A 23,113-nucleotide genomic window follows, 5' to 3' on the forward strand; every position below is an offset into this window, starting at 1 on the left:
GCTTCCCTCACAACTTCGACTGAGACTCAACGACTTGCGAGAAGGAAAGTGTCGCAGAGATCTGGTTGATTGCAGCTAGTATACAGATGGTAGGTACGAAGACTAAAATACAGAACGCTACAATAGAGCCGTCCGCGACCATGGTGTTCGCCTTGCCCTCGGCTCGACTCGGCTCGCTGGCTCATCGCCCAAGGAAGCGCTCTAGGGCCGACTTGTTCTTCCCCTTTGGCCCACCACTATTACCATCCTTCTTGTCTCCCGCCGCCTTGCCCTTCGAGGTATTGGAATGTTGCTGACGCGCAGGTTTGCTTGCGCTCGCGCTGGTATCGGAATTGGTCTTGCTCTTGCTTTTGCTCTTATTGTTGCTGTGATTGCTGCTGCTCGCAGAGTCGAGGTCTGTGGTTGTGGTAGCGCCCTGCAGACAGGCGTCGATGTGCTGTTCAAAAAGATGTTCGGCAGCCAAGAGTGAGTAGGGGGGTCAGTGAGAAGATCTGTGCCCTACCTGGTTCCTCTCTAGCCACCTCAAGCCTACATACCTTGTTTAGCTGGGCATTCCTCCCCGCCAAGGTAGACCCAAAGCGCACTTCTACAGGTTGCGAACAGATCGGGCAGACAAGAGGCTCAGTCGCGCCTGTACTGCTGCTCCCGCTCCCATTGATTGCAGTATTGCTTTCGCCCACTCCTCCCGCTTCCCCTTCTCCGGGAGCAGGACTAGCCGAACCGCCAGCAGGCGACCGTCTCTTGACGAACCACGACGCTCTCGGTGGCTCTCGTGCCTTCTTGTCCGCTGCTGCCGCCGCCGCCGCCGTCTCCTCGTGGGTGCGCATGGCTTCGCGAATCTCTCCGTCGTCCCCTTTCAGTCGCGCCTTGTGGGCTGGCCGGACTACTTCGGCGCTGGAGCGGTGGAGAGCATTGGCGAATGTTGCGGCGGAGCGTTCAGCAGGTGGGGGGAGCTCCCACTCTTGCTCGTCAACCGAAGGACGGGCTGACCCTTGCTCGTCGTCATTGCGATCATCGTCAAGGCGGGACTGCTCCATGTCCTCTAGCGAAGCGGCAATGGCCAGGCGAATCTGTCGGCTCTCCTCGTCCTCGGCATCACCTTCAAGGTCCATGTCTGCTTCGGCGCCAGACATGCCATCTCTGGCAGTCACAGAGTCAGGATGGCCAGCATCTCTCCTGATCCGCCTCTTCTTCGGCGAAACAGGGCCAGAACCCTCTCCGCTTGCTCCCTTGTCGAAGAAGCGCTTTAGAGGTCCTCCATCGGCCGGCTTCCGTACGTCCATGAGCGTTCCGACTCGTGCTCCAATCAAGCGTAGAGAGAGTCCTGGTTGTACCTTGAGCTCGTATTCGAGGAGACTACGCACCACTCGATAGATGTCGTCTGCCGTAGAGACGTACTTGGTTTGTGTCTGATCGCGAGTGAAACGCTGGAAGTTGTCATACTTGCAAATGAGCGTCACTTTGCGGCCTACGAAGTCCAGGCGTTTCAGATCGTCCTCGACCGTCTCGGCTGATTCGCGAAGGAGCTCAAAGAGCTTCTCCGGGTCGCTTGTGGGCTGGAAGGTATGCTCGCGGCCGACGGACTTGCGCTCTTCTCGCTTGCCAGGCTCGACGACGGATGAGGCGATGCCAAGGTAGTAGCGTAGCAGCCACTGCAGGTGCTCATCTCCCAACACGAGAGCAATCTTCACTCGCAACCTCCAGACGTCGCCGCATGTCTCGACGCCCAAAGACTGCAGCATCCTCTCTGTGACTCGACCAATTCCAGGCACCTTTCTAACGGGCAGCTGATCCATGAACTCGATGCTAGCCTCTCTGGTGAAGTCAAGAATGTACTGTCCGTCGGGCTTGTTCTTGTCCGAGCCGATCTTGGCAAGCATCTTGTTTGGAGCCACGCCAACAGAGACTGTGAGACCAGTCTCGTCTCTGACTTCCTGACGTAGCTGCGCTACAGCGTCACTGACGTCCATCTTGTTGAGACGGCAAAATGCGGTAACGTCGAGGTAAGCCTCGTCCAGCGAGGCCTGAGCGAGGTTCTCGTCGAAGCGGTGTAAGATGTCCATGATTTGCCTTGAAGCAGCGACATAGCTCTGCATGTCATTGGGGACTGTAATGAGATGCGGACAGAGCTTCATGGCTATGTAGGATGCCATGCCCGACCTGACCCCGAATCTCCTGGCCTCGTAGCTGGCTGTAACGAGGACGCCTTTCCCGACCCCAAAGGCTTTGCCCTTGAGCGAAGGGTCTCTCTTGAGCTCTACAGCCGCATAGAACATGTCGCAGTCAACGTGTACGATGTACTGGCTCAGAACGCGCTGCGTCTCTACCCTATTCCTCATAGCTTCTGCCTTTTTCTCAATCGAAGTCCACTCTGGACTTCCTTCTGGCACCGCCTGTAACCTCTCATGCATCTTCTCCAGCATGGCCTCAACCTTTTTTGTGATTCTCTCGTCACTCTTCCTCTCGTTCTCAAAATACTTGCTGCCCTTGGACGCCTCGTAGATGATGCGATTGATCTCGTCCTGATCCTTTGTCAGTCCCGCCTTGGCCGCCGAGGGCCCGCCCATGCGCTTCAGGAGAGACTCGTTGGCCTTTACATTGGTCGCATCTACGTATCTGCTCTGCTTCTTCTGCGGAGAGACTGAAGATGAGTGACCTCGACCAGTATTCGCAGGAGGGACTGGAGCGAGGCGGGAAGATGACGATGAAGAGGCAGCGGCAGCAGCAGCTGGACCCTCGGCGGCGGTGGGGTCTGTGGTCTGGTCGAGATGCTCCAGGTCTCGATCTCGTACAAAGGCCGCCATGATGGCTCCTCGGCAGACCTGCTGCTCCGTATATAGGCTGCTTGCGAGCGAAGGGGGTGAAGATTGTAGCGATGGAGAGAAGGTGTACGACGAAGGTCAGCAGCGGCGACTTTGACCATGAGGTGCAGCCATGCTCCTCTTTCCGCCTCGCTCCACCTTCTGGCGCAGAAGCGAGGCGACACTGAGCAGCGTCGTCCAGACGAGTAAGACTACCACGACTTGCTCCTTCTTCTTCTTCTTCTTCTTCTTGTCCACAGCCGTGTATCCTTCCTGACGATAGCAGTGTCCATTGGTCCCACCATGTCATCCTCAGCTGCATCTTTTGCGCCATACCAGCCTCCGCCAGACGAGCACCCCGGCCGCACCAAAGTCAATCTATCCGCACCTCCCCCCATCTCGCAAGCTCCTGCCCGGAATTCCAGTGATCAGCAGGGCGAATACTACCAAGATGACGACGATGATCCCCGCTATGCTACAGAGTCCTACCAGTCCGGGACGGCTTCCTACTCTCAACATCACCAGCAGCACCAGCAGCAATATCACCACCAGCAGAGGTATCAGGATGACCCTTCGTACTCGGCAGGGGCCACTGCCGCTTCACCCTTTCAACCCGCTTATGAGCAACAACAGCGCTATCGAGGTGGACAAGGAGGGGTACAGCCAGATCATGCCAGCTGGGCAACCTCTCAGGGCGTCAGCATCTCGACCTTGTGCTTTGCTGCCTGGGCACTGCCTCCGTTCAGTAGCGTCGCTGTACTGATCATGGAGACGACAAATGTGAGTGGCCAGGACAGAGGGCAGGGTCGGCAAGGGAAGTAGGGAAGAGGAGCTGCGTGAGCTACTTGACGCTAATGCGAGGTCTATATTGGGAAATGGATGGCAGGAGGCATTCATTGTGGGCATTGATCGTCTTGACATCCTCCCAACCCGCTCACACTTTCCCGCTCTGCTTGCTACCCTTCCTTTACTTGGCAGGACCTCGCCCGCTTCCACGCCTATCAGTCAGGCTTGTGCGGTGTGATAGCCATCATCTCCCTCTATATTCTCCGGCATTGGTTTGGCTGGTACACTCTGAGCATCATCTGTGGAATGGGAGCACTGGGAGCTTCATGGGTGGCTGGGTACGTTCTTCGTGGCGAATCCAATGGCGACCGCTCGAGAGGGGAGAAGCTCACACGCATTGTCTCATCTTCTGAACCCACGTACTGCAGATCAAATGCTCACAGGGCGGCCCCGACGCTGGAGAAGACGCCATACCTACCCCGTCTAGGCCCGTGAGTAGCTCTCCCCTCTTTCCACTCAGCTTCCACGTACACTGACTCAAACCTTCCTTTCAACCTCTGTCTGTCAGCCTTGCGGAAGAATGGGTCGGAGCAGAGTAACGCAGCGTCGCCCTCCTTCAGTCCGTCTGTTCCTCTATATTAATGTAGATACCGCTACCAGTAATGTCTGCTTCTTGCTATCTCGACCCTCCACGTCTTCCTTGATGCAGACAATTTCTGCCTTCGATGATTGTGTAGTGGTGATGACGCTTGCTGAGCTTGTCTGATGGTGTTACATGAGAGCTGCCGAGTTCCGTCCTCTTCTGCCAGCCTGCGGTGTGTAGAAGGGACCGTCTGCGATGCTCTCTCCTCCTACGCCCTCTTTCTTGCCCTTTTACTTTGCCTGCTGCTGAGCCATCTGTCAGGCGAAGCAGAGAAGAGTATGGACAGTCAGCGGACCAGCTCACTCACCCATCTAAGGACATCTGCCTCTCCAACTTCTCCCGTTGATCTCGTCCTCCACCACCTCGCCCCCTGCGACTCACCATCTTTGCATTCTCCTCCTGAAACCTTGCTCCCACCCTCTCGCTGTGCTTTAGAAATTTCATCGTGCATTTGTCCACACACTCTTCTTCCCTCGTAGTCAGGGCACGCGAGGTAAAGTCATCGACGCAAGAGCCAAAGCAGCGCTCTACTAGGCCAGAATAGAGCTTTGTGAAATCGCGCATCTGTTTGCGGGCGACAATTTGCTCCATGGCGGAGGCTTCGGCAGGGGAAAGTTGTGAGACTAGAACCGGGAAGGGGAAGGAAAGTGGGTCAGCTATGGGCAGAGGGGAATACAGACAGAGTACCGGTGGAGGAGATGACATGTAGCACAGGCATACTCACAGTCCATGATGTGCTATTGAGTGAGTGAGTGTCGAGTGTGCTGTGGGAATCGTAGGATCGGTAGGAGGTGAAAGTGATGGGACAGGCGCACATTCCGGCCCCGAGCAGCGGCGCGCAGGGGCCTCACATTGCACGGGGAGCTGCCAATGTATCTCCACTTCTTCTCTTTCTGGGTCTCACATCAAAAGTTGCACGTTGTCCAAGACTGTCGTCTCATGAGCCACTCACGGACTACTAACCTAATTTGTTTTCATCCACTGTGCTGTACGCCATGTCTGATGGAGGCCCTTACAGTCGCGCTTACAGACTCGAAGGCAATCCCACTCGTAGCATCACCGGCAGTCTAGACTCCTCACCGTCGAGCCAGAATGAGCAAGCTTACCGCAACATCAGCCTGCGCTCCGTCCGAATCTTCATCAACGAGCTCCAACCAGAGCATTGGCCGCTTGACATAAGAACCTTCGTGGAACAGTTGCTTGCGGTCGAGGATGTGGTCGAGGATACAGACACAGTCAGCGCGGTGCCATTGGTCTTGCCTGACAACTTACGAAACACCTGCGCCGCTCTTTCCCGTCAGGCAAGCAGATGTCAGGCTGGCCCCAAGCCTGGCTGGATGCGTCTAGCCAGGGAGATGCTCGGATTCCACGACCATCCGTATATTTCCGTGTACGAGAACGAAACAATCGACGTCCAGGCAGACCTCACCAGCGAAAACAGCGAGCCTCTCTCCACACCCACACCTGACCTCATTTTCGGTCTTGCTGTGTTCGACAGTCAAGGTTCCCAAAGCCCAGCTCCTATTCTGTCCACCAAATTACTGGCAAGACTGGGTCCTCTATGTGGTGTCCAGTCTTTCCCTAGACAAGATGTAAGGGATATTGCCTTCCCCTGTGTGATTTTTGAGGCGGAATCGGACAGCGGTACTCTTCTGGCGGCGGAGAATCGGGCAGCACATGCCGCTGCTAATGCTCTCATCATGCTGAAGAATCTCACGGCCGTTGCACAAGCACCTCATCGTCTGCCGATGGTCGTTATTTGCTCACAGGGCTCAATTTACGAGGTGTTGGTCTCATTCGAATTGCAGGCGGACGAGATTCCCCCTACAACGGACCCCTCCGTAGGTTGGGGTCGACATCGTCGTCCGAAATCCGGGATACAATTGGTTGAGATCTGGACGGGAAACGTACGTCGTGCCGAGGTGATGCTTGAATTCCAGAAGATCTGGTACAGAGTGATGCGATGGGTCTTGAACACTTGGAGACCCACCATCATTCGTATGCTAGACGACATCAAGGCCACGATGCCAGAGGAAGAGCAAGACGAGGAGATGTGAGATGCTCAGGCGCCAGAAGAGAATCTATTCAAAAAGAAGTCTGTAGAGTTCCTATCCATGTCAACATCAAGACGAGGAGATGTGAGGTCCCATGGCTCGGAGAGAATGTGTCCAAGCAGAAGTTTGTAGATATCTCATTCATGTCAATGTCCAGAGCATCCCAATCGTTTACCCATCTCGATGATCTCACCCCCGTCCCTCAAGAGTGTGTGTTACTCAAGATTGTCCATTGCCATGTTGCTGTCCGGGTGCAGATGCGATACGATGCGTTGTGTGGCTCTCTCTCACTCAGGCTCCTTCTCCTTCCCCTGCGTCCCCTCACCGACTGACCGCATTACCATTGCACGCTGCTCTTGTCAATTTGTTCCTTCATTTGACACACACATTCACACACTCGACTGCCACATACATACAAGGCTACACCATTGCCATTGCCTTGCCCCTCACCCGCGCCAGAGGTGTTGGGTGGAGCAGTGGGCCGCCTGTGCCATTTGACTTTTCCGTGCGCCTGTCCGCGAGGAGGAAGATTTTGGCCGTGGAGGGAGAGCCGAGGGAATTCTTCCACTTCCTACCTGCTCACCTTACATACTGACCTCTACTTCGGTACCCTAACCACTCTTCAAGTCTAGGATCAGCATCACCACCTCTACTACTACCTATCCAGCAGCTTCCATACCATGGCTGTCCGTTGTCAGTTCGAAAACTCATCAGAGATTGGCGTATTCGCGTGAGTGGAGAAGATGCAATTCACCCTCCTCGCCGTCCCGACTTCGTAGCTTCTGACAGTTTCCTATTCCAACCTCGTCTCCCTATGGCCTCACCCTCCCAGCAAGCTCACAAATGCCTACTGTCTGGTAGCCATCCACGGCTCTGCCAACTTCCTGTCCGTCTTCGAGTCGGAGCTAGGCGACCTCATCCCGATTGTATCCACGTCCATTGCCGGTACCCGTCTCGTTGGAAGATTGACGGTAGGAAACAAGAATGGACTGCTAGTGCCGTCGGGGACTACAGATCAGGAGCTTCAACATCTGAGGAATTCTCTGCCAGACAGTGTCAAGATTCAGAGGGTTGAGGAGAGGTTGAGCGCATTGGGGAATGTCATCGCTTGCAATGGTGAGTTGGGCGGCTCGAAGAGCTCGAACTGAGATCTCGAGGGACGACTGACTCACAGCTACTCCACGTTTGCCGCAACTAGATTACGTCGCAATCGTCCACCCAGACCTTGACAGAGAGACAGAAGAGATCATCGCCGACGTCCTGCAAGTGGAAGTGTTCCGCCAAACAGTAGGCAACAATGTCCTCGTGGGCTCCTACTCTGCCATTTCAAACGTCGGCGCACTCGTGCACTCCTCCACGCCTCTGACAGCACAAGATGAGCTCTCCTCGCTTCTACAAGTGCCACTTGTGGCGGGATCCATCAACCGTGGTTCGGATCTCATCGGGGCGGGACTGTTGGTGAATGACTTTGCGGCCTTTGTGGGACTGGAGACGACTGCTACGGAGATTTCCGTCGTGGAGGCTACCTTTGGGTTGAACAAGGGTGGAGAGGGCAATGTGGGAGAGTTGAGGAGCGCAGTCGTAGACTCTTTCGCTTGAGTGTGACTTCTCACTCGTTGCGTTCTTTGCTTGTTGGAGATGTGGACTTCATACCTCGCCGCGCCTTTCAGTGGGATCGAGCGTCTCTGATCGCATTCAGTACTTGTTTAGACGAGCGTCGGCTCTATGTCCGATCCTACACGCTGTAATCTACTATCAAAAGCATTTAATGTGTGAGCAGCCCACCGGCCAAAGAGCTTACATGATACAGCAACGAGATCCATCGCTCTTGGTACACGCATCTCACACGCTCCACAGTTGCCAGCATTGTCACACTCTGAAGCACCTCTACCCGTCCGACCTACGCCCCCGCCCCCCTCTCATTACAGCTTGGAGCGTTCCGGCGGTGCCGACGAAGAGGATCGCTTGATGATCGTCTTGACTGCCTCGGAGGCGGCCGGGAACTTTGTGGCATACATCTTGGCCTCTGCAGATGAGGCCTGTCGACCGATGACGGGTTGGCAAGGAAAGCCAAGTGAGGTCAGCTCTCGCCGCTGTGAACCGCTGTTGCCGCTTTTGTGGATCTCTCCCTCCTGGCCTTCTGATTACTCACCTGCTTCTGAGCCACCCTAGCAGCAATTCCCTGACTGATGACTGCATTTCTAAACCAAGCCCATGCCTCGCATGTGACCCAACCAGGGATGGGGTACTCCCTGCCCACCTCTTTACAGTACGTCTTCATCAGCTCTTCCTTCCCCGGCAATGGGCTCACATCGTCGGAGAGACCTCCAATGAGCATGTACATTTCGCCTCGCTCCATGGAACGTTTCCGCTCCTCTGGATCGTTGATTGCCGAAGGGTTTGGACAGTCTAGGGAGAAGGGCTGAAGGAGGTTCGCGAGATCCGACAGCGGGTGGCCCAAGGTGGAGAGCTCCCAGTCCAATACTCCTACGATACGCGGCTCAGTAGGGTGGTATATGAGATTATCGATCTTGTAGTCGCCATGGCAGATTGTGTTCTCGTCCTTGGGCAAATTCTGCGAGAACCAACCCACGAGGTCTTTAAATCCTGGAATCTCTCCTACTTCCTCACCGCTGTCCTTGTCTTTGGTCTTGCCTTGAATGTTGGAGATCGTGGAGAGCGCTTTGAGTTGACGCGGGTAAAAGTCGGAGGGCTTGCCGTACCCTTCGAGACCAATGGTATTGGGACTGATGCGGTGCATTGCTGCGAGTACTCGCAAGGCGGACATCCATCTGATAGGCATTCAGGGACAGTGGGACGGGTGAGCAGATTCTCCTTGGGCGCACTCATGAGCCACGGCAACACTAACAGCTTTCTCCTCTCTTCCTTGGGTATATCCAGCATCCTCACATCCGCAAAGATTCTCCCCTCGACGAACTCCATGATGTAGAAATTGGTTCCAACGACGGCCTTGTCCTCGCACAGGCAGAAGACCTTGGGCACGGGCACTGCATCGGGGTGCAGATTCCTATCTCCTCCATACTTGCTCACGTCCAACGACTCGTTGTGCTTGTTGAGACAGGCAAGGATGCGGTACTCTCGCTCAACGGCGTGGGCGGTAGGCGAGAGGAGGTCTCCCGGAGGCTTCTTGCGCAGCACGTACCGGGCGGACTTGGTATCTGTGAGGATGTAGGTTGGATTTGACTGGCCAAAGGAGAATTGCTTGACCTGTACAGGCGCAGAGATGGCTGGAACGTTGGCTGTGTGGACCAGAAAGGATGGACGGACGGGGAGGTCAGTCGGCGTTGCACTCCACTCGGTCCTACTGACCTGCTTTCACCCACTCACCTTTGATGTAGGCATTCAGGGCGTCCAGGTCCACCGTCTGGCGCATCTCCCCGAACTCCTGCCCAATCTTCTTCTGTGGCTTCTTGTCTTCGCCCATGTCAGCGGATGGTGAAGGGATGAAGGAAGGAGGAAGAAGGACGGCAGGGCAGTCGGCTAAGTGTGGGCAAGGTCAGAATGCGGGGTAACAGGCAGGGCACGCATGATTGCCGGATCCTCGGCCTGTGTGGTCCCGATGTGCCGGGCGACCTTCCGCTCCGATCTTCGCGCGGGCAAAGACACACACACGCACGCACACGCGAGGTTCCGCTCCGACGCTGGGGTTGAGTGCCATCAGTCAAGGCTCGAGCCAAGGCAGATAGAGCGGTGTGCACCTTCTTCTCGTCCAACCAACACTCGACGTCGCACATTGTACCAGTAGACGACGATGACGAATCTCACACTCTATTCGCTCACCGCACTCCTTATCCTCGACTCTTCGGGGAGCCGCATTCTAGCCAAATACTACTCCCCTCCTGCAGCAGTCGCGGCAGCAGCAGCTGCTGCTGCTGCCAGTTCTGCCGGAAGCACAGCAACTACCACACCACACCAACCACCCAATACACCGCCTCAGCTGACCCAAGCCAGTCCGTTCCCAACACTTAAGGAGCAGAGGGCCTTTGAGAAGTCTGTGCTGGAAAAAGTAGCCAAGAAGGGCTCGGCCGCGGCTGCTGCTGCTGCGACTGGCAATGCTGCTACCGAAATCCAACTGCTGGACTCGCATCTGCTTCTGTCCAAGTCCAGCTTGGATGTACACTTGGTCGTGGTAGCACCTGCAGAGGAGAATGAATTGATGGTATCGCATGCGCTCTCCAATCTGTGGGAGGCGCTGAGCATGCTGCTTGCTGGACAAGGAGTCGAGAAGAGGACTTTGTTGGAGAATCTGGACCTGGTGACATTGGCAGTAGACGAGGCGGTAGACGACGGGTGAGTACATGTGAATGAGAGCAGAAGCTCTAGCTCTAGGACAGTCCTGACACCCCGCCATCACCAATACTTTCGAACAGAATCATCCTAGAGACAGATCCAGCAACGATTGCCTCTCGGGTCAGCAGGCCAAGACCAGATGCAACGGAGATTCAGATCAATGAGCAAAGTGAGTCTACACGCATGAGGGCAAAATACCCGCAAAGAACGCCAACTGATAAATTTTCATTTACGTCTGCCGCCATTAGCCATCATGTCTGCCTACTCAACATTGAAGGAGAGGTTAGTACGCCTGTCAGGGGTAGGTGTAAGGAAGAGCGACCACATACTGACCCAGTGCCCTCACCCTCACCCTCGCCCTCCGCCTCCACGCCTTTCATAGAGTGGCAGCCAGGATTCTGCAAGGTTGATTGCCAATTCAATACCCTCTGTCTTGTCACGCAATGCATCACACTTGTTCCAGCTTGCCTGAATGTCAGAGGTCTTGGAAGCGTGACCATTACAAACGAACGTCTAGAGCGCATAAGTGACAGGACGGAACAGAGTAGCCTAAAAGGATTGAGGTTGCCAAATATGAGGAAGGCCCCACTCTCACGTCGCTCAGAAGGGCCTGGCTCGCGAGTCGCCCCTTCCACGTCGAGCTGGACCAGTACCAGAGTCGCCTCCGCCTCGACCTCCACCACCACCTCCGCCCCTCCCTCCCCTTCCACCTCGTCCACCGCCGCCGCCGCCACCGCCTCGGCCGCCTCCGCCTCCTCCTCCACCACCACCACCACCACTGCTGCCAAGCTCCCTGACGATGTTGAGCCCAGGGGTACCCTTCAGTCCCATCTTACCGACAGTCTTGGCCAGCAGAGGCGGGATGGTTCCTCCCTGCTCGTCCTGGTACTCAAGCGCCTCCTTGGCGTATCGGTTCATCACTGCGACCATCTTGTCCTTTCCTCCGAACTTGATGGTACTGCTATTGTAGTAACCCAGAGCGGCCTGGTAGGCCTGAGCTTTACTCTCTGCGCTCACGTTCCTGGCCATGACGCCCGAAACGAGGGAGCGGGCCTGCGGCAGACCTGCGTTGATAGACTCGGCCGACTCGAGGGGCTTGAGAGGTAGGGCCTTGATGCCTGGAAGACCGAGGAAGCTCGACTCCCAGTCGGCCAAGAGCAGAAGACCCCGACCAGCAGCACCGGCACGTGCAGTTCGGCCCAGTCTGTGGATGTACTGGTCCGAGCTGCTGGGAAGACCAGTCTGCACTACGAGGGTAACGTTGGGGAAGTCAACACCTCGGGCAGCTACATCGCTGGAGAACAGGACTCCCTCTGAGCAGGCGCGGAATTCGTCGCTGGCCTTTGTACGCTGCGACTGGCTCTTCCTGCTGTGGATCTCCCACACACGTCCAATATCTGCGCCCTTGATGGCTGTGAAGACCTCGGCGGCAAGACCAGTGCTCCTGGCAGTGGGGAAGAAGACAATGATTTTTGCTGCACCGGGATTACGCTTGCGTTCAGCCAAGATGTGCAAGAGTGTCAGAGGGAGAAGATCTTGCATCGGTGCGAGCTGGTAGTCCTGAGGTACGTGACGATGTGTGTTCTGCTCGGCCTCTGGGATTGTGTTGACGAAAGCGTGGTCGGGGAGCACATCGGCGACTTGTACCACCGACTCGGGATATGTGGCGGAAAAGAGGAGCATCTGACGAGGCTTCTGTCTCCTGTCTGGGAGATATGTCTTGATCTTTTCGATCTCGCGACGGAAGCCCATGTCGAGCATACGATCCGCCTCGTCAAGAACGAGGATCTCCAGTCCAGCAAACTTGGGAGCCAGGTTGGAGTTCTCGAGATGGTCCTGCAGTCGTCCGGGAGTGGCAATGAGAATATCGCATCGATCGGTCTTGAGTCGACGCTGCTCGCTGCTCATGTTTGTTCCTCCCACGACGTGCTGGACGCCGATGAAAGCCGACAGGCCTTGAAGCAGGATGTTGGCTTCTGCTTCAATCTGCAGTGCTAGCTCGCGGGTAGGGGAGAGGACCAGGACAGAGACGTTGCCCTTTTGCGGAGGCCGTGGCAAGCTCAGCAAGCGCTGTATAGCAGGCAAGAGGAAGGCGACGGTCTTTCCGGTACCAGTCTTGGCCTGTGCCAAGACGTCTTTACCGGCTAGAGCGTGGGATAGGGTGGCAGCCTGTGAAGCGTATCAAGATGTGCGAGGCAGCGATGAGCAAAGGATCGAGTGTGTATCGAAAGTAGTCATCGAGCTCTAGTACTCACCTGCACAGTGGTCATGTTAGAGAATTTGACATTCTTCAGTACCCTGTCGTCCACCGTGCCCTTGAGTGAATCGAAGGTGACATCGCTCAAGTGCGACGCCTTGCCATTGGTAGTTGGCGTCGCAGCGCCGCTGGGCAACGGCGTGTCGTCCCATCCATTCATCTCGACGTCACCACCTGTGGCAGCGACTGGCTGCTGCTGCTGGGCTTGAGCCTGATTGTGCTGAATGCGATGAGGGTTCAAAGCACCTCCTCCGCGTCCTCCTCTGCCACCTCCTCTTCCGCGTCCTCTACCTCTGAATGCGCCCCGAGGAGGGCCTCGTGCATCTGACATTGTGGTATACGAGTGGTGTGGGTGTAACGAGCGTGAGAGTACAAAGGGTGAGACTGGGTATCCTGGTGCGAGTGCGAGCGTGGTGAATCTTCTATACAGGGACATCCAATGGTAGATGGGGAAGCGTGGTGATCGAGCCAGGAAGAAGTTGCACAAGCCAAAATTTTGGACGTGTGGGACTGTGTGTGGAGGCGGAGCTGGAAACCACTCGCACCCAGGGCATTTCCGGTTGGCTCGGCTGCGCTGCGAAGGCAGAGGGAAGATCCGCCGAAAGCATTCACACCAACACCACACGCCCTGAGACGATACCCTGCGACCACCGCTGAAGCGACGTACTCATCAGTCAGGATGACTGCTGAAGCTGGCCCATCCTCTCTCCCAGCGAATCCGCCTCGGCCGATCGTACCCAGTGTTCTACGGCAGCACTTTGCCGCCTACCAACGATCTCCATGTGCACCCACGCCCACGCCCACGCCAGCGGCCCGGTCCTCCTTTGTAGCTCCTTCCATCTTTGAAGGATGGCTTGGTGGGTCCTCGACTGGCGCGAGCTCAGCAGAGGCAGAATCAAAAGCACAGCAGCAGAGGACCGTCGTGGGAGCAGGGTCTGTACCCAGTGACAGTGTCTGGCAGGACCATCCTGAGACGCAGGAGGAGGCAAGACATCGTGAGAGGTGCGAAAAGTGGGCAGATCAATTGTTCAAGACAAGTGAGTGGGGGTATGTAGAAGGAGGAGGACGCTCAGAGTGCGACCTGAAGGGCCAAGCTGAGAAATTGTGGATTAGAAGCTCTTGACCAGCATTGACTGACCCCTGGACCTCTCTTACTCCCCCTGCCCCCCTCTGCCTCTTCGCAGGTCCAATGATCCGCTTCATGACCCGTCACCTCATCCTCGTCTCATGCGATCCACTAGCGCCCCTCACCTCCAAGAACGACCTACCTCGGCTGACCATTGCCTCCTGCCCACCCACAATGGCCGGCGGCTTCTCCCCTTCCGCACCTGGCGCCCCTCTAAGTGATTCGGGGATCATGCTCTGTGCGAATCGGATGATGAGCAAGGACCATTTAGAGGATACACTGGCTCATGAAATGGTCCATTGGTGGGATCATTGCAGATTCAAGGTGGACTGGAGCGATTTGAGACAGCATGCTTGTTCCGAGGTGAGAGAAGCAGGAGGGTAGCGAGGAGCGGGGAGAGAACGATGCTGCGAAGCCCATCGGTCGTCCCTGCTCACCTCAAGTCTGACCACTGACACTCCTTCCCCACCTCTTCGCCACCGCAGATCCGCGCAAGTTCCCTCTCTGGCGACTGCAACTTTTCCCGTGAGCGGGGTCGACGCAATTGGGGTCTGACCAAGCAGCACCAGGCCTGTACTCGCCGAAGGGCAGTGTTGTCGGTAATGGCAAACGAAAAGTGCACGGGAGGAAAGGAACAGGCGGAGAGGGTGGTGGATGAAGTGTGGAATAGCTGTTTTAGCGATACGAGGCCTTTTGATGAGGTGAGTGGGAGGAGTGGGGGTGGGGGTGGGTGGGGACAGGAGCGGGGTAGCCCAATGGGAGGACAGATGAGCTGACAGAACCTCTTGCTGCCCGTACCTCTTCACAGATCTATTGAAGCGGGGTGGACAGCCTTCGGTTGCTGAGTCTTTACCCTAGTAGATGAGAGAAATGTATTTGTACAAACGAGAAAGAGATTAGACCAGTGACGAACATGACAAGGAAGGCAGGGCGGCATGCAGGCAAGCGAGCGAGCAGGCAGATCGCATGATGGGGCGCACACCTCTGCTCAGCCAAAGAACTTGGAGTAGAGGATCAGCAGGATCAGGAGCACCAAGATGGCGATGATGCCGATCATGGTCAGCTTCTGCTGCTTGGCTCTGTGGGTGGCGGGGAGGTATCAAGAGGGACAGCAAGGGGTATCGTGGGAAGAGCAAGAGGAAGAAGCGCGGGGGATCATTTGAGCCAGCCGAACCAGGATTCGTTTCCGTTGGTCAAAAGCGAATGAGAGAGGAGAGAGTGAGGGACAGTGGGGGAGAAGCATGGATGAGAAGGATTGCAGATCTTTCCGCCGCCGGTCTCTCCTCTCGCGAGCTCACCTTCGGATCATGGTAGACAGTGTCTTGGACGAGCGGTCGATGCTGTTGTCTGCGTTCCGAAGCTGGCAGAGGGAAGCAGGTTGGGTAGGTGTTGTCAGTTGCATAGCTCTCACCACCTGAGTCGCTCGGCTGCCTTGCCCCCAGCTCCATCTGGGCCCCTCGCCGCCATCCCTCAGCTACACTCCTCGCCCGCCCATACTCACTGTATCTCTGGAATGCTCAATCTGCTCCCTCTGGCCCCTGAGATCTCTCAATATATCCGCTCCCAGATCCTCCGTCTCCAATGCAATTCGATTCGACTCTTCCAATCTCCTCTGTCCATCTTCTAGGGTAGAGGTGCCTTGCAGAAGCCTCTGACGCTGGGCCTGAGAGGAGTTGTTGGCTTCTAGATCGGCTGCTGAAGAGTCTACAAAGGGGTTCGATGGGTCGTAGCCAGACGACTTGGCCATTTGGGAATTCTGTGTGGAGATGACGGAGTTGTGGCAGGTGGATGAGTATCGTTCGAGGCAGCGCAACCCCTCTCCTGCACGTAGCTCAGTAATATCGCTCCCCCCACCCTCACTCACGAGTTGCTTCGAGACCTTGTCAAGCTCGCTCCTAAATCCACGCATCTGAACCGAATATTTGCTCTTGACACTCTGCGGGAACCCCTGCACCTCTACATCCATTTGCGCCAGCACCTCTTCGGCCTCTTCGAGTTCCATTTCACATCGCCTCAACGTCGACTTGCGCGCCTCGCCGCTCTGCGAAGGCAGCGTCTTGTTGAGGTGGGTGGAGATGGAGGAGAGGAGTTGGGAAAAGTCCGTCGAGTAGGAGTCGAAGAGGTCAGCCATGGTGGGCAATGAGCGAGGGGGGGAGGAGGTGAGTCGAGGCTGATGGACTGGGTATGGTGTGGGGGAACAAGCAAAGTGCGTGAGATATGCAGGTGGTGCTGCTGTGGAGCGGGAAAGGGGCGACCGGAACGGAGAGACCAGACGCGCACGCTAAGGCTCGCTGCCCTTCCGCCTGCTCACTCACACCAGTGGGTGAGGCTTCGGTGGCCGCGAGGTCTGATCAAAGGGGGAACACGAGAATTCAGGTGGTCACACCGAGCAAGGTTTTGTGGATCTGCCTGCCTTCGGAATAACACATGTGTGCTTCCCCAGCTCAGACTTGGTGGCGGTGGATGTGAGGCCGGACCGGAATTTGACGCACAATCACATGTCCGGCTAAAGATGGCCAACCAACACTTTGGTGAACGATCGTGGGAAAGAACAAGGGAACTGTCGAAGATGAGCGTCTGTGTCATTCTATGTGACTTGGTGTCAGTTCCCTCCTACCGCCGGTCGGACGTAGTCTGGACCCTAGTGGACCGACCACATGACCACCCTTTTCCATTGCATTCCAGACGCCTGCACACGACGTCACATCGACGTCACGTAGAATTAGTCTGACCTGGCGAAGCTCATGGATGGGTATGCACACTGGATGTAATTCAAGGTCGTCGATCCCCCGGCTTGCTGCAAGAAGGGGGAGGCTGCCGTCGGGAATGCAACAACGAGGGGGTGCGGGCGGGCGGGCGGGCGGTGAGCGGGGGGAAGCCGGCACAGGTACAGGCACAGGCACCGGCACCGGCACCGGCTCATGTACATTTATCCCCTTTTGTCACCGGTTGGCCGTTGGACATTGTGGGAATCTGGGCCATCCAGCCGAGGCCGAGGAAGCTCTGATTGGCAGGGTGGGCGGGGGCAAGCGGGCGTACGCAAAGCGCATGCTACTTGTGATCATCACATCCGGGCATGCATCATAGCAGCCAAGCAGCCAAGGCGCGGACACGTCAGGGCCTCGGCCCGTACTGTGAATGTACCTACAGAAGCTTCCCGATGCTGTGCGGCTAGGGGACGAGTGACGAGGGTGGTGCCTTCCGCGGGGGCTGGGGGAAGCTGAGGGGTCGGGGGCCAATGCAGGTAGCGCTGTGTGTCGCAGCTGTGTGTCGCAGCTACCCGCACACGCTCGCAAACTCCACATATCGCAAGCCTCGTGTTGATGTACCTTGCGGGTGCGATGACGTCGGACTTGGTCCGTTCATCTGCGTGGCGCGCCTCTGCCGCCAGTAGCCCAGAGGACCCTGCGGAACCCCGCATTTAGGACCTGCCCCCCCGTGGATTCAACAGTGACGTGGCAACCACCACACCTCGTCATTGTGAAGATGCTGAGCACTAGAGCGGTGTCCACGCCGCGAGTGTTGGGATTGATGGCAGGGCAGTGGCAGTGTTGGACTAGCGCCAGCCAGCGAGCGTAAAGACTAGGGAGGTGGAGCCGCACGGGGTAGGCCCACGAGGAGTAGGTATATAAGACTGCCCATTCGGCGCTTTCAACAGCTCCTGTTCTTTCCCACCAACAACTACTTTCCACATTTCCACCAACACACCAACACCCAACACCCAACAACTACTTTCAAAATGCAGACGTGAGTACAGCAACGCCTTCCGCATTTGCAGGCCCGTGCGCCACACGCAGCATCCGACACTCACACCTATGCGCACCCACTCCCACCTCTCAGCGTCAAGGACACCGTCAACTCCGTCACTGAGTCCGTTCAGCAGGCCACCTCTGGTGCCTCCAAGGAGGCCAACAAGAACGTCGCCAAGGACTCCGACGCTTCGCTCTCCACCCGAGCCACCGCTGCCGTGAGTGACTCCCGCAACACCATTCCGCCACGCGTACCCGTACTGACTCCGTAGTCTCTTACACCTTATTCTCTACCATTTCCGGCCTTTCTTTCTGCTCCCACCGCTGCTCCAACATCTCCACTACACATCCACAATCTTCTCTCATCTCCAACTGCCTCAATAACCTCGCATTTGGCGTAAAAAGAAAGACGCTGTGGGAGACAAGGCCGATGAGAGCAAGCACGATGCGAAATCGGAAGCATACTCACAGAAGGCCCAGTCGTAGGAGGTTCCCAGGACCTTCCCGGACGTTTTGGCCTTGAACCGAGGCGATTTTATGCAGAAATGAAAGAGTTTTATTAGTAGTCACTTTGCCTCGTCGTGACCGTATCGACCCTACCGCCTCCCGCGGGTGTGAGTTTTTTTCGCACTCCGCTCCCCGCCGTCTGCCTTCCGCCATCCGCCTCTCCACTTCTCACCCGCCAGTCTGGTTACACACGTTCGCCGTTGACGAGGTTATTCGTGTTCTCACTTACGACGATTGCTGCCGCTGCTTATGGGAGGGTAAACATGCTACACTCCCTGCAGACAGCGTGTCTGATAATCCTCTCACGCCTGGACTAGAAATCTCCCTGCTCACATCTCAATCTGTCGTCTTCCGCAACGTACAATCCGCCACCTTCGACTCCATCAGGTCTGATCAGCTGCACGACGAGGGGATACTTTGCGTATCGCGTCGAAAGCTGCGAACGCAAGGCTGACTCCAGTGCTGTGACACGCATCACATCACAGACTTCATTACTTAGCCCAAGATACACTGAGTCCATTAGAATTATTGCTCTGCTGAGGCAGCCCCACGCTATCCTCATTCTTCCATTGGAGCGACATCGGTCAACACCATCTCTTCCTTTCTCTTCCCTCCTACGCCTCCTCTCAGCGGACGCGTGGAAGGCTGGCACACAGTTGGCAAAGTGCCTGACAGGCTCCCTCGCGGTAGATCATGCCTTACGCCGGATCAGACAGGAGAAGAGTAGCAGCAGGAAGACAGGAGGTTCCTTTAGGTATTGCGAATCAGCGTGCCTAGCACCGTCGGCGGAATCGATGTGCGAAGAGGCAGCGAACATGCGGTAGATCAGTCGACGAGCTGTTCTGATGGACCTAGCAGTGCGGCACCGTCTGAATCAGGCGAAGACGTGCGAGGCGCTACGACCCGACGTTAGATGCAGTTACAGCTTGCAGAATGAGATTATTGAAACAGCATCGCGAACTGGGGCAGCTGCGGGAGACAAAGGCTGCATCATCCTCGTACGAAGATGATCACCGTTTTAGCTTGCCCCCTGCCTTTGGTCACACTTTGCTTCACGACTATGGAAGAGAAGTTTAGGGTCTCGTTACGCAAAGGAGAGAAGATGGTGAAGAGGATTACAGTGCCGTGGAGGAAGATACGGCCTCAGACGGAAGACAGGCGGCTGAAATGTGTCAATGTGATGATTGCATTCTAAGACAAGGTCATTGAAGTCACTAGTAAAGACAATGTTCCTGAAGTCACTAAGTAGTAAAGTCAACGTATTACATTCACTATCCATCGTACATGGTCTCTGGCGTGTGCACGCTTGACTTTCATTGCGCCGTCGCGAGGCCGCAAGTCACTAATGGTGATAGGTCTCGAATTGCAGCGTGTAAGGAGGTGGGGACGTTTGCAGCAGAATAGCTACAAGGAGCTATGTGATGCGGTGCCGGTCTGAAGAGCTGTAGCGAGGTAGTGCATGATAGCCTTGCAGAGGGTCGTCGTTCGCAGCCGTGTGGCAGAGACTTGCAGCGAGGCAGCAGCAGAAGAATAGTTGCCGTTGCTGCTGTGCGCCAGGTATCCGCTGGTTGGTGGTAGACTCGGACGATGAGATGCAGTCGCAGCTGCGATGCCTAGTCTTGGCGCGATGGGCGACTGGTCCTTTCGATACAGACTTGAGGTGATCATGGGCAGGAAGAGAACCCTGGGACGAGGAGAAGAGACCGAAGATCGAGATGTCGCTGTGGGAGAGGGAGGTCGCTTCTACTCTTGGAGCTCATGCGACCGTACACCGTCCTCCCAGGGTACTCCTCTGCTGTCCTCTGTCTTCTTCCGCCTCTCAATCAAGATCTTCCAGAGCTTATCTCTCTGGGCAACCCTGGTCTCTGCAACCACCCAACCGTCGCTCCCGTCATGGCTGAGCGCAACAGTCAGGTCTTCTTTCTGGCGCACGCCACTACAACGGATATGGAAGTGTACGTCCGTGGTACCATATCTAGCGACTGGCCAATCGCCGTTCAACACCGCCCTCATGGTCTCGGCGCTGAAGGTAAAAGTCGCATAGTGCGGCCTCATCGTCAAGACCGCATTGCCAGTGCCGGGATCGCTGGCCCTCTGAACCTTCATACGGAAAGGTCGGAACTGCACTGGAACACCAGCATGGGGATTGGCAGGGAGGGCGACGTTCGACGGCTGAGCTCGCCGATAAGCTTGCTCTATCTCTTTGAAGACATCGATGAAGATGTCCGTCGGAATGTGGGTCGGCACTGTCTTTGCAAACACCTTGAGCGGCATCGCAGTCCATTCATCAGCGAAGGGCAGGAGCTGGATCTTGTACGTCGAAGGCCCCTCGCGGAACCTCGAGCGCGCGAAGGAGAATTCTTTACTGTGTGAGAAGCGACATCGGATGGGAGTTGTCCAATCTGGTCCGACGACTACCGAGGCGAGCAAATTGTACCGAATCTCATCCCTCGACTCTTGGTCGTATCTCGTGACCAAGTGCTCGATGTGAGGTCCCAGGCGGAGCGTGAGACCCGTCGGATACAAGATCCCTCCACCATCCCACACCTCCTTCGCGAGATCCGAGAGCCCATCGTAGGCTATCTCTTCCCTCGCCTTACTCATCTGCGTCTTTTGCAGAGCAGCTTGCTATTCTCTCCATGTACGGGCGTCTTCCGGCAGAAGAGCCACGAGGCGTTCTGCGAAGCGACGAGGAAAGGTCTTTTGATCTCGCCTGAATGGCTGGTAGACTACCCACTTGCTGTCGTCGACCTTGAATTGGAGCGACAGTCCGGTGAAGAGAGGATACTCTTCCTCTTTGGCAGCCGGTATGGTGTCGAGCTTGGGGTCTCTCTCGCCGTCAAGCAGCCGGATGGTGCAGCTGCTTCCATTCTAGAGCTAGCAGTGGATGAGACGCTATGCGCCTTCATTGTGTATTGACTCAGCCCTTCGAAGACGTGGCGAGTGGCAAAGACGGTACAGTAAAGAACTGCGATGGAGCGAGCCAGTTGAGCGTGAGCGACGCCGTGATACTCTTCGGTCGCGAGCCTTAGATTTGACGGAACGATTTCAGAGCCTTGAGTGGCGCCGACCAGCAGTTTCGTCTTCCAACAACTTAAACGGCCACTTGGTGCCTCTGTCGAGCAGTGATTCTCCGATGATCTTGTCCAGAGGAGATTGAAAGAGCCAAGCGTCGCTATCCTCTTTGCACGAATTCGCCGATATGCTTCCTCACCTCCCTCTGCAACAAGCGGATCTGCACCATGATCCGGTTGTACGCCTCGTGGTTGCCCTCCGTCCTCTCCTGGGCGGCCAGGATCACTAGCGGTACCAGGCAGGCTCTAAAGCGTCGCCATCGGCTGTCCTGGATACCGAGGCCGTCCCAAGATCCATCCTCTTTCGACACCACCCCTGGCCTATCTAGGCAGTGGGTGTCTGGTAGTGAGAGGAAGCCTGAGTGAGTGACGTCGTCGCATAGACATGCATGCAGAGCTCTTCGACTCACTGTTTCCCCCCTTCACTGTCTCTCCCACGTTAGGCAGTCCGAATCTCCTCCTCCCCGCCAGCCATTCCTCCTTGTACTGGAATGTCCCCAGCACGAGGCACCAGAGACACTCGGCCAAAGCTCTAGCCTCTGGGTGGTCATCGGCGAAGTCTGCGACAGGGAAATGGTACACCGTATCGGCCTTCTTGAGGGGGTGGTATTTTAGGCGCTTTTCTTGAAGGGCAGGGACAACTTGGTCTTCAGAGATCTTCATATGCTGAATAGTTCGACCGACGGTGTCGCCCGACTTGCCAATCTAGAGACTAGTTACTCGATTTTCCGTGCAACCGACGATCAGATACACAGACGGCAGGGCTTTGGGCAGGTCCGCGTTGTCAGTGACCAGGCCACTAGCCAGTTTCTGGACTTGTGTGGCCAGACAGTGCCCATCGTCGGCCGAGCGAGACCAGTATTCTTGTGGAGCAAGTCTGCTGGGCTCCACCGCAAGATCTGGAAGAAGAGCCATGCCAGTGCTTGTCAGACTGACTTTCACTCTGGCAGACAGGGCATCCACGTCCAGAGTCCCCTCTTGCATCCAGCGTGTTGGCTGGATGTCGGAGACCTCCGCCTCTCCTGTGACAGGGGGAGTCAGATGTCCAGTGTCAGTGCCGTACTGGATGTGCGTGAGTGTGCTACAGGAGTGTCGTACTCACCATGAGTACTTGTGAACTTGTAGCTCTCGCCGTCGTGGTCGTCATGCGAAGGATGTCTTGTTGTGGCTGATTCCGTCAGTGAGCTGTCGAGTGGCGAGTGCGAGGAGTTTGTCGAGAGTGGGTCAAGATGGAGAGTGAGAGAAGTGTGCGTCGTTGAGGTGGAATATTCGACGTTTGGATGAGGTCTTTGGGTGTTCTCCCCTTACTCACCAGTCTATCGGTTGAGCTGCAGCTCGTGAGCTCAAGCTGTCGAGTAGCTTGACTTTTGGGTAGTCATCAGAGTCCCTCTTGAATGCTGGATGGTAGCGAGTGAGTGCCGAAGCAGTGTCGAGGGTGTGTATAGGGGTGGGTAGAGGTGTAGCGTAGAATATCGTGATGGTGTGTAGCGTAGAGGAGTAGAGTAGTAGTGGTAGTGATACTGTAGTTGAGAGGAGTAGAAAGGGGTGAAGGGGATGCGAGAAGAGGAGCTGCGTTGGGGGAAGGGAGGGAGAATGTGAAGGGGCGAGGGACAGGCATCTCCCCCTCATTGCTCACTTCACTCTCGATCCCTCGCCGTTTGCTGCCACTACTCACTTTGCATCACACGGTCCTGCGGTTCACCTTTGCTGTGACATCCTTGCAGCACCTCGTGATCCACCTCGGGGACAAAGTGCTTCGCCCCTGCTGAGGCCAGTCTTGTTGCTCCGAGTCCACCCGACCTCTG

The 23,113-nt window shown here is 56.2% G+C and overlaps 13 protein-coding genes across 13 annotated transcripts; 6 read left to right on the top strand and 7 right to left on the bottom strand.

The window, feature by feature from the left end:
* Positions 1 to 50: 50 nt before the first annotated feature.
* BCV69DRAFT_282211 (DNA/RNA polymerase) lies at positions 51 to 2,886 on the bottom strand. The gene is made up of 2 exons (XM_025492275.1): positions 537 to 2,886; positions 51 to 436 (listed from the first exon to the last, which is right to left on the bottom strand). The coding sequence occupies exons 1-2, from the start codon at positions 2,802 to 2,804 to the stop codon at positions 182 to 184; spliced, it is 2,523 nt and encodes an 840-aa protein (XP_025348649.1). The 5' UTR covers positions 2,805 to 2,886; the 3' UTR covers positions 51 to 181.
* A 127-nt stretch (positions 2,887 to 3,013) lies between these two features.
* Positions 3,014 to 4,292, top strand: BCV69DRAFT_282212 (hypothetical protein). The gene is made up of 4 exons (XM_025492276.1): positions 3,014 to 3,581; positions 3,780 to 3,925; positions 4,016 to 4,078; positions 4,156 to 4,292. Exons 1-4 carry the CDS (start codon positions 3,105 to 3,107, stop codon positions 4,184 to 4,186), a joined length of 717 nt encoding a protein of 238 aa, XP_025348650.1. The 5' UTR covers positions 3,014 to 3,104; the 3' UTR covers positions 4,187 to 4,292.
* Positions 4,293 to 4,460: 168 nt separating this feature from the next.
* BCV69DRAFT_298502 (putative TIM9-translocase of the mitochondrial inner membrane) lies at positions 4,461 to 4,961 on the bottom strand (the record flags this gene model as incomplete). The annotated part of the gene is made up of 3 exons (XM_025494225.1): positions 4,461 to 4,484; positions 4,612 to 4,853; positions 4,955 to 4,961. The coding sequence occupies 3 exons, from the start codon at positions 4,959 to 4,961 to the stop codon at positions 4,461 to 4,463; spliced, it is 273 nt and encodes a 90-aa protein (XP_025348651.1).
* Positions 4,962 to 5,127: 166 nt separating this feature from the next.
* Positions 5,128 to 6,461, top strand: BCV69DRAFT_282215 (hypothetical protein). The gene has a single exon (XM_025492277.1). It carries the CDS (start codon positions 5,226 to 5,228, stop codon positions 6,285 to 6,287), a length of 1,062 nt encoding a protein of 353 aa, XP_025348652.1. The 5' UTR covers positions 5,128 to 5,225; the 3' UTR covers positions 6,288 to 6,461.
* Positions 6,462 to 6,860: 399 nt separating this feature from the next.
* Positions 6,861 to 8,054, top strand: BCV69DRAFT_282216 (translation initiation factor 6). Its single transcript, XM_025492278.1, has 3 exons — positions 6,861 to 7,014; positions 7,117 to 7,400; positions 7,483 to 8,054. Exons 1-3 carry the CDS (start codon positions 6,965 to 6,967, stop codon positions 7,881 to 7,883), a joined length of 735 nt encoding a protein of 244 aa, XP_025348653.1. The 5' UTR covers positions 6,861 to 6,964; the 3' UTR covers positions 7,884 to 8,054.
* On the bottom strand, positions 8,027 to 9,813 carry BCV69DRAFT_282218 (APH-domain-containing protein). Its single transcript, XM_025492279.1, has 4 exons — positions 9,633 to 9,813; positions 9,154 to 9,544; positions 8,437 to 9,076; positions 8,027 to 8,323 (listed from the first exon to the last, which is right to left on the bottom strand). The coding sequence occupies exons 1-4, from the start codon at positions 9,727 to 9,729 to the stop codon at positions 8,207 to 8,209; spliced, it is 1,245 nt and encodes a 414-aa protein (XP_025348654.1). The 5' UTR covers positions 9,730 to 9,813; the 3' UTR covers positions 8,027 to 8,206.
* A 189-nt stretch (positions 9,814 to 10,002) lies between these two features.
* Positions 10,003 to 11,231, top strand: BCV69DRAFT_282219 (snare-like protein). The gene is made up of 4 exons (XM_025492280.1): positions 10,003 to 10,595; positions 10,676 to 10,764; positions 10,844 to 10,877; positions 10,978 to 11,231. Exons 1-4 carry the CDS (start codon positions 10,057 to 10,059, stop codon positions 11,003 to 11,005), a joined length of 690 nt encoding a protein of 229 aa, XP_025348655.1. The 5' UTR covers positions 10,003 to 10,056; the 3' UTR covers positions 11,006 to 11,231.
* Positions 11,196 to 13,317, bottom strand: BCV69DRAFT_269232 (DEAD-domain-containing protein; the record flags this gene model as incomplete). Its single annotated transcript, XM_025490884.1, has 2 exons — positions 12,851 to 13,317; positions 11,196 to 12,764 (listed from the first exon to the last, which is right to left on the bottom strand). The coding sequence occupies exons 1-2, from the start codon at positions 13,286 to 13,288 to the stop codon at positions 11,196 to 11,198; spliced, it is 2,007 nt and encodes a 668-aa protein (XP_025348656.1). The 5' UTR covers positions 13,289 to 13,317.
* A 137-nt stretch (positions 13,318 to 13,454) lies between these two features.
* On the top strand, positions 13,455 to 15,007 carry BCV69DRAFT_172069 (hypothetical protein). The gene is made up of 4 exons (XM_025489501.1): positions 13,455 to 13,889; positions 14,037 to 14,341; positions 14,464 to 14,679; positions 14,787 to 15,007. Exons 1-4 carry the CDS (start codon positions 13,532 to 13,534, stop codon positions 14,793 to 14,795), a joined length of 888 nt encoding a protein of 295 aa, XP_025348657.1. The 5' UTR covers positions 13,455 to 13,531; the 3' UTR covers positions 14,796 to 15,007.
* Positions 15,008 to 15,093: 86 nt separating this feature from the next.
* BCV69DRAFT_172083 (V-snare-domain-containing protein) lies at positions 15,094 to 16,339 on the bottom strand. Its single transcript, XM_025489502.1, has 4 exons — positions 16,294 to 16,339; positions 15,843 to 16,156; positions 15,480 to 15,734; positions 15,094 to 15,338 (listed from the first exon to the last, which is right to left on the bottom strand). Exons 2-4 carry the CDS (start codon positions 16,107 to 16,109, stop codon positions 15,273 to 15,275), a joined length of 588 nt encoding a protein of 195 aa, XP_025348658.1. The 5' UTR covers positions 16,110 to 16,156; positions 16,294 to 16,339; the 3' UTR covers positions 15,094 to 15,272.
* A 1,102-nt stretch (positions 16,340 to 17,441) lies between these two features.
* BCV69DRAFT_282222 (glucose-repressible protein) lies at positions 17,442 to 18,277 on the top strand. The gene is made up of 3 exons (XM_025492281.1): positions 17,442 to 17,725; positions 17,819 to 17,945; positions 18,133 to 18,277. Exons 1-3 carry the CDS (start codon positions 17,718 to 17,720, stop codon positions 18,211 to 18,213), a joined length of 216 nt encoding a protein of 71 aa, XP_025348659.1. The 5' UTR covers positions 17,442 to 17,717; the 3' UTR covers positions 18,214 to 18,277.
* Positions 18,278 to 21,317: 3,040 nt separating this feature from the next.
* BCV69DRAFT_282224 (hypothetical protein) lies at positions 21,318 to 22,007 on the bottom strand. The gene is made up of 2 exons (XM_025492282.1): positions 21,719 to 22,007; positions 21,318 to 21,648 (listed from the first exon to the last, which is right to left on the bottom strand). The coding sequence occupies exons 1-2, from the start codon at positions 21,969 to 21,971 to the stop codon at positions 21,410 to 21,412; spliced, it is 492 nt and encodes a 163-aa protein (XP_025348660.1). The 5' UTR covers positions 21,972 to 22,007; the 3' UTR covers positions 21,318 to 21,409.
* Positions 21,663 to 23,103, bottom strand: BCV69DRAFT_172448 (hypothetical protein). The gene is made up of 4 exons (XM_025489506.1): positions 22,621 to 23,103; positions 22,411 to 22,493; positions 22,010 to 22,330; positions 21,663 to 21,926 (listed from the first exon to the last, which is right to left on the bottom strand). The coding sequence occupies exons 1-3, from the start codon at positions 22,935 to 22,937 to the stop codon at positions 22,014 to 22,016; spliced, it is 717 nt and encodes a 238-aa protein (XP_025348661.1). The 5' UTR covers positions 22,938 to 23,103; the 3' UTR covers positions 21,663 to 21,926; positions 22,010 to 22,013.
* Between the last annotated feature and the right edge of the window lie 10 nt (positions 23,104 to 23,113).

Source organism: Pseudomicrostroma glucosiphilum (assembly GCF_003144135.1).
Source record: "Pseudomicrostroma glucosiphilum strain MCA 4718 unplaced genomic scaffold BCV69scaffold_5, whole genome shotgun sequence".
Taxonomy (NCBI): Eukaryota; Fungi; Basidiomycota; class Exobasidiomycetes; order Microstromatales; family Microstromataceae; genus Microstroma; species Microstroma glucosiphilum.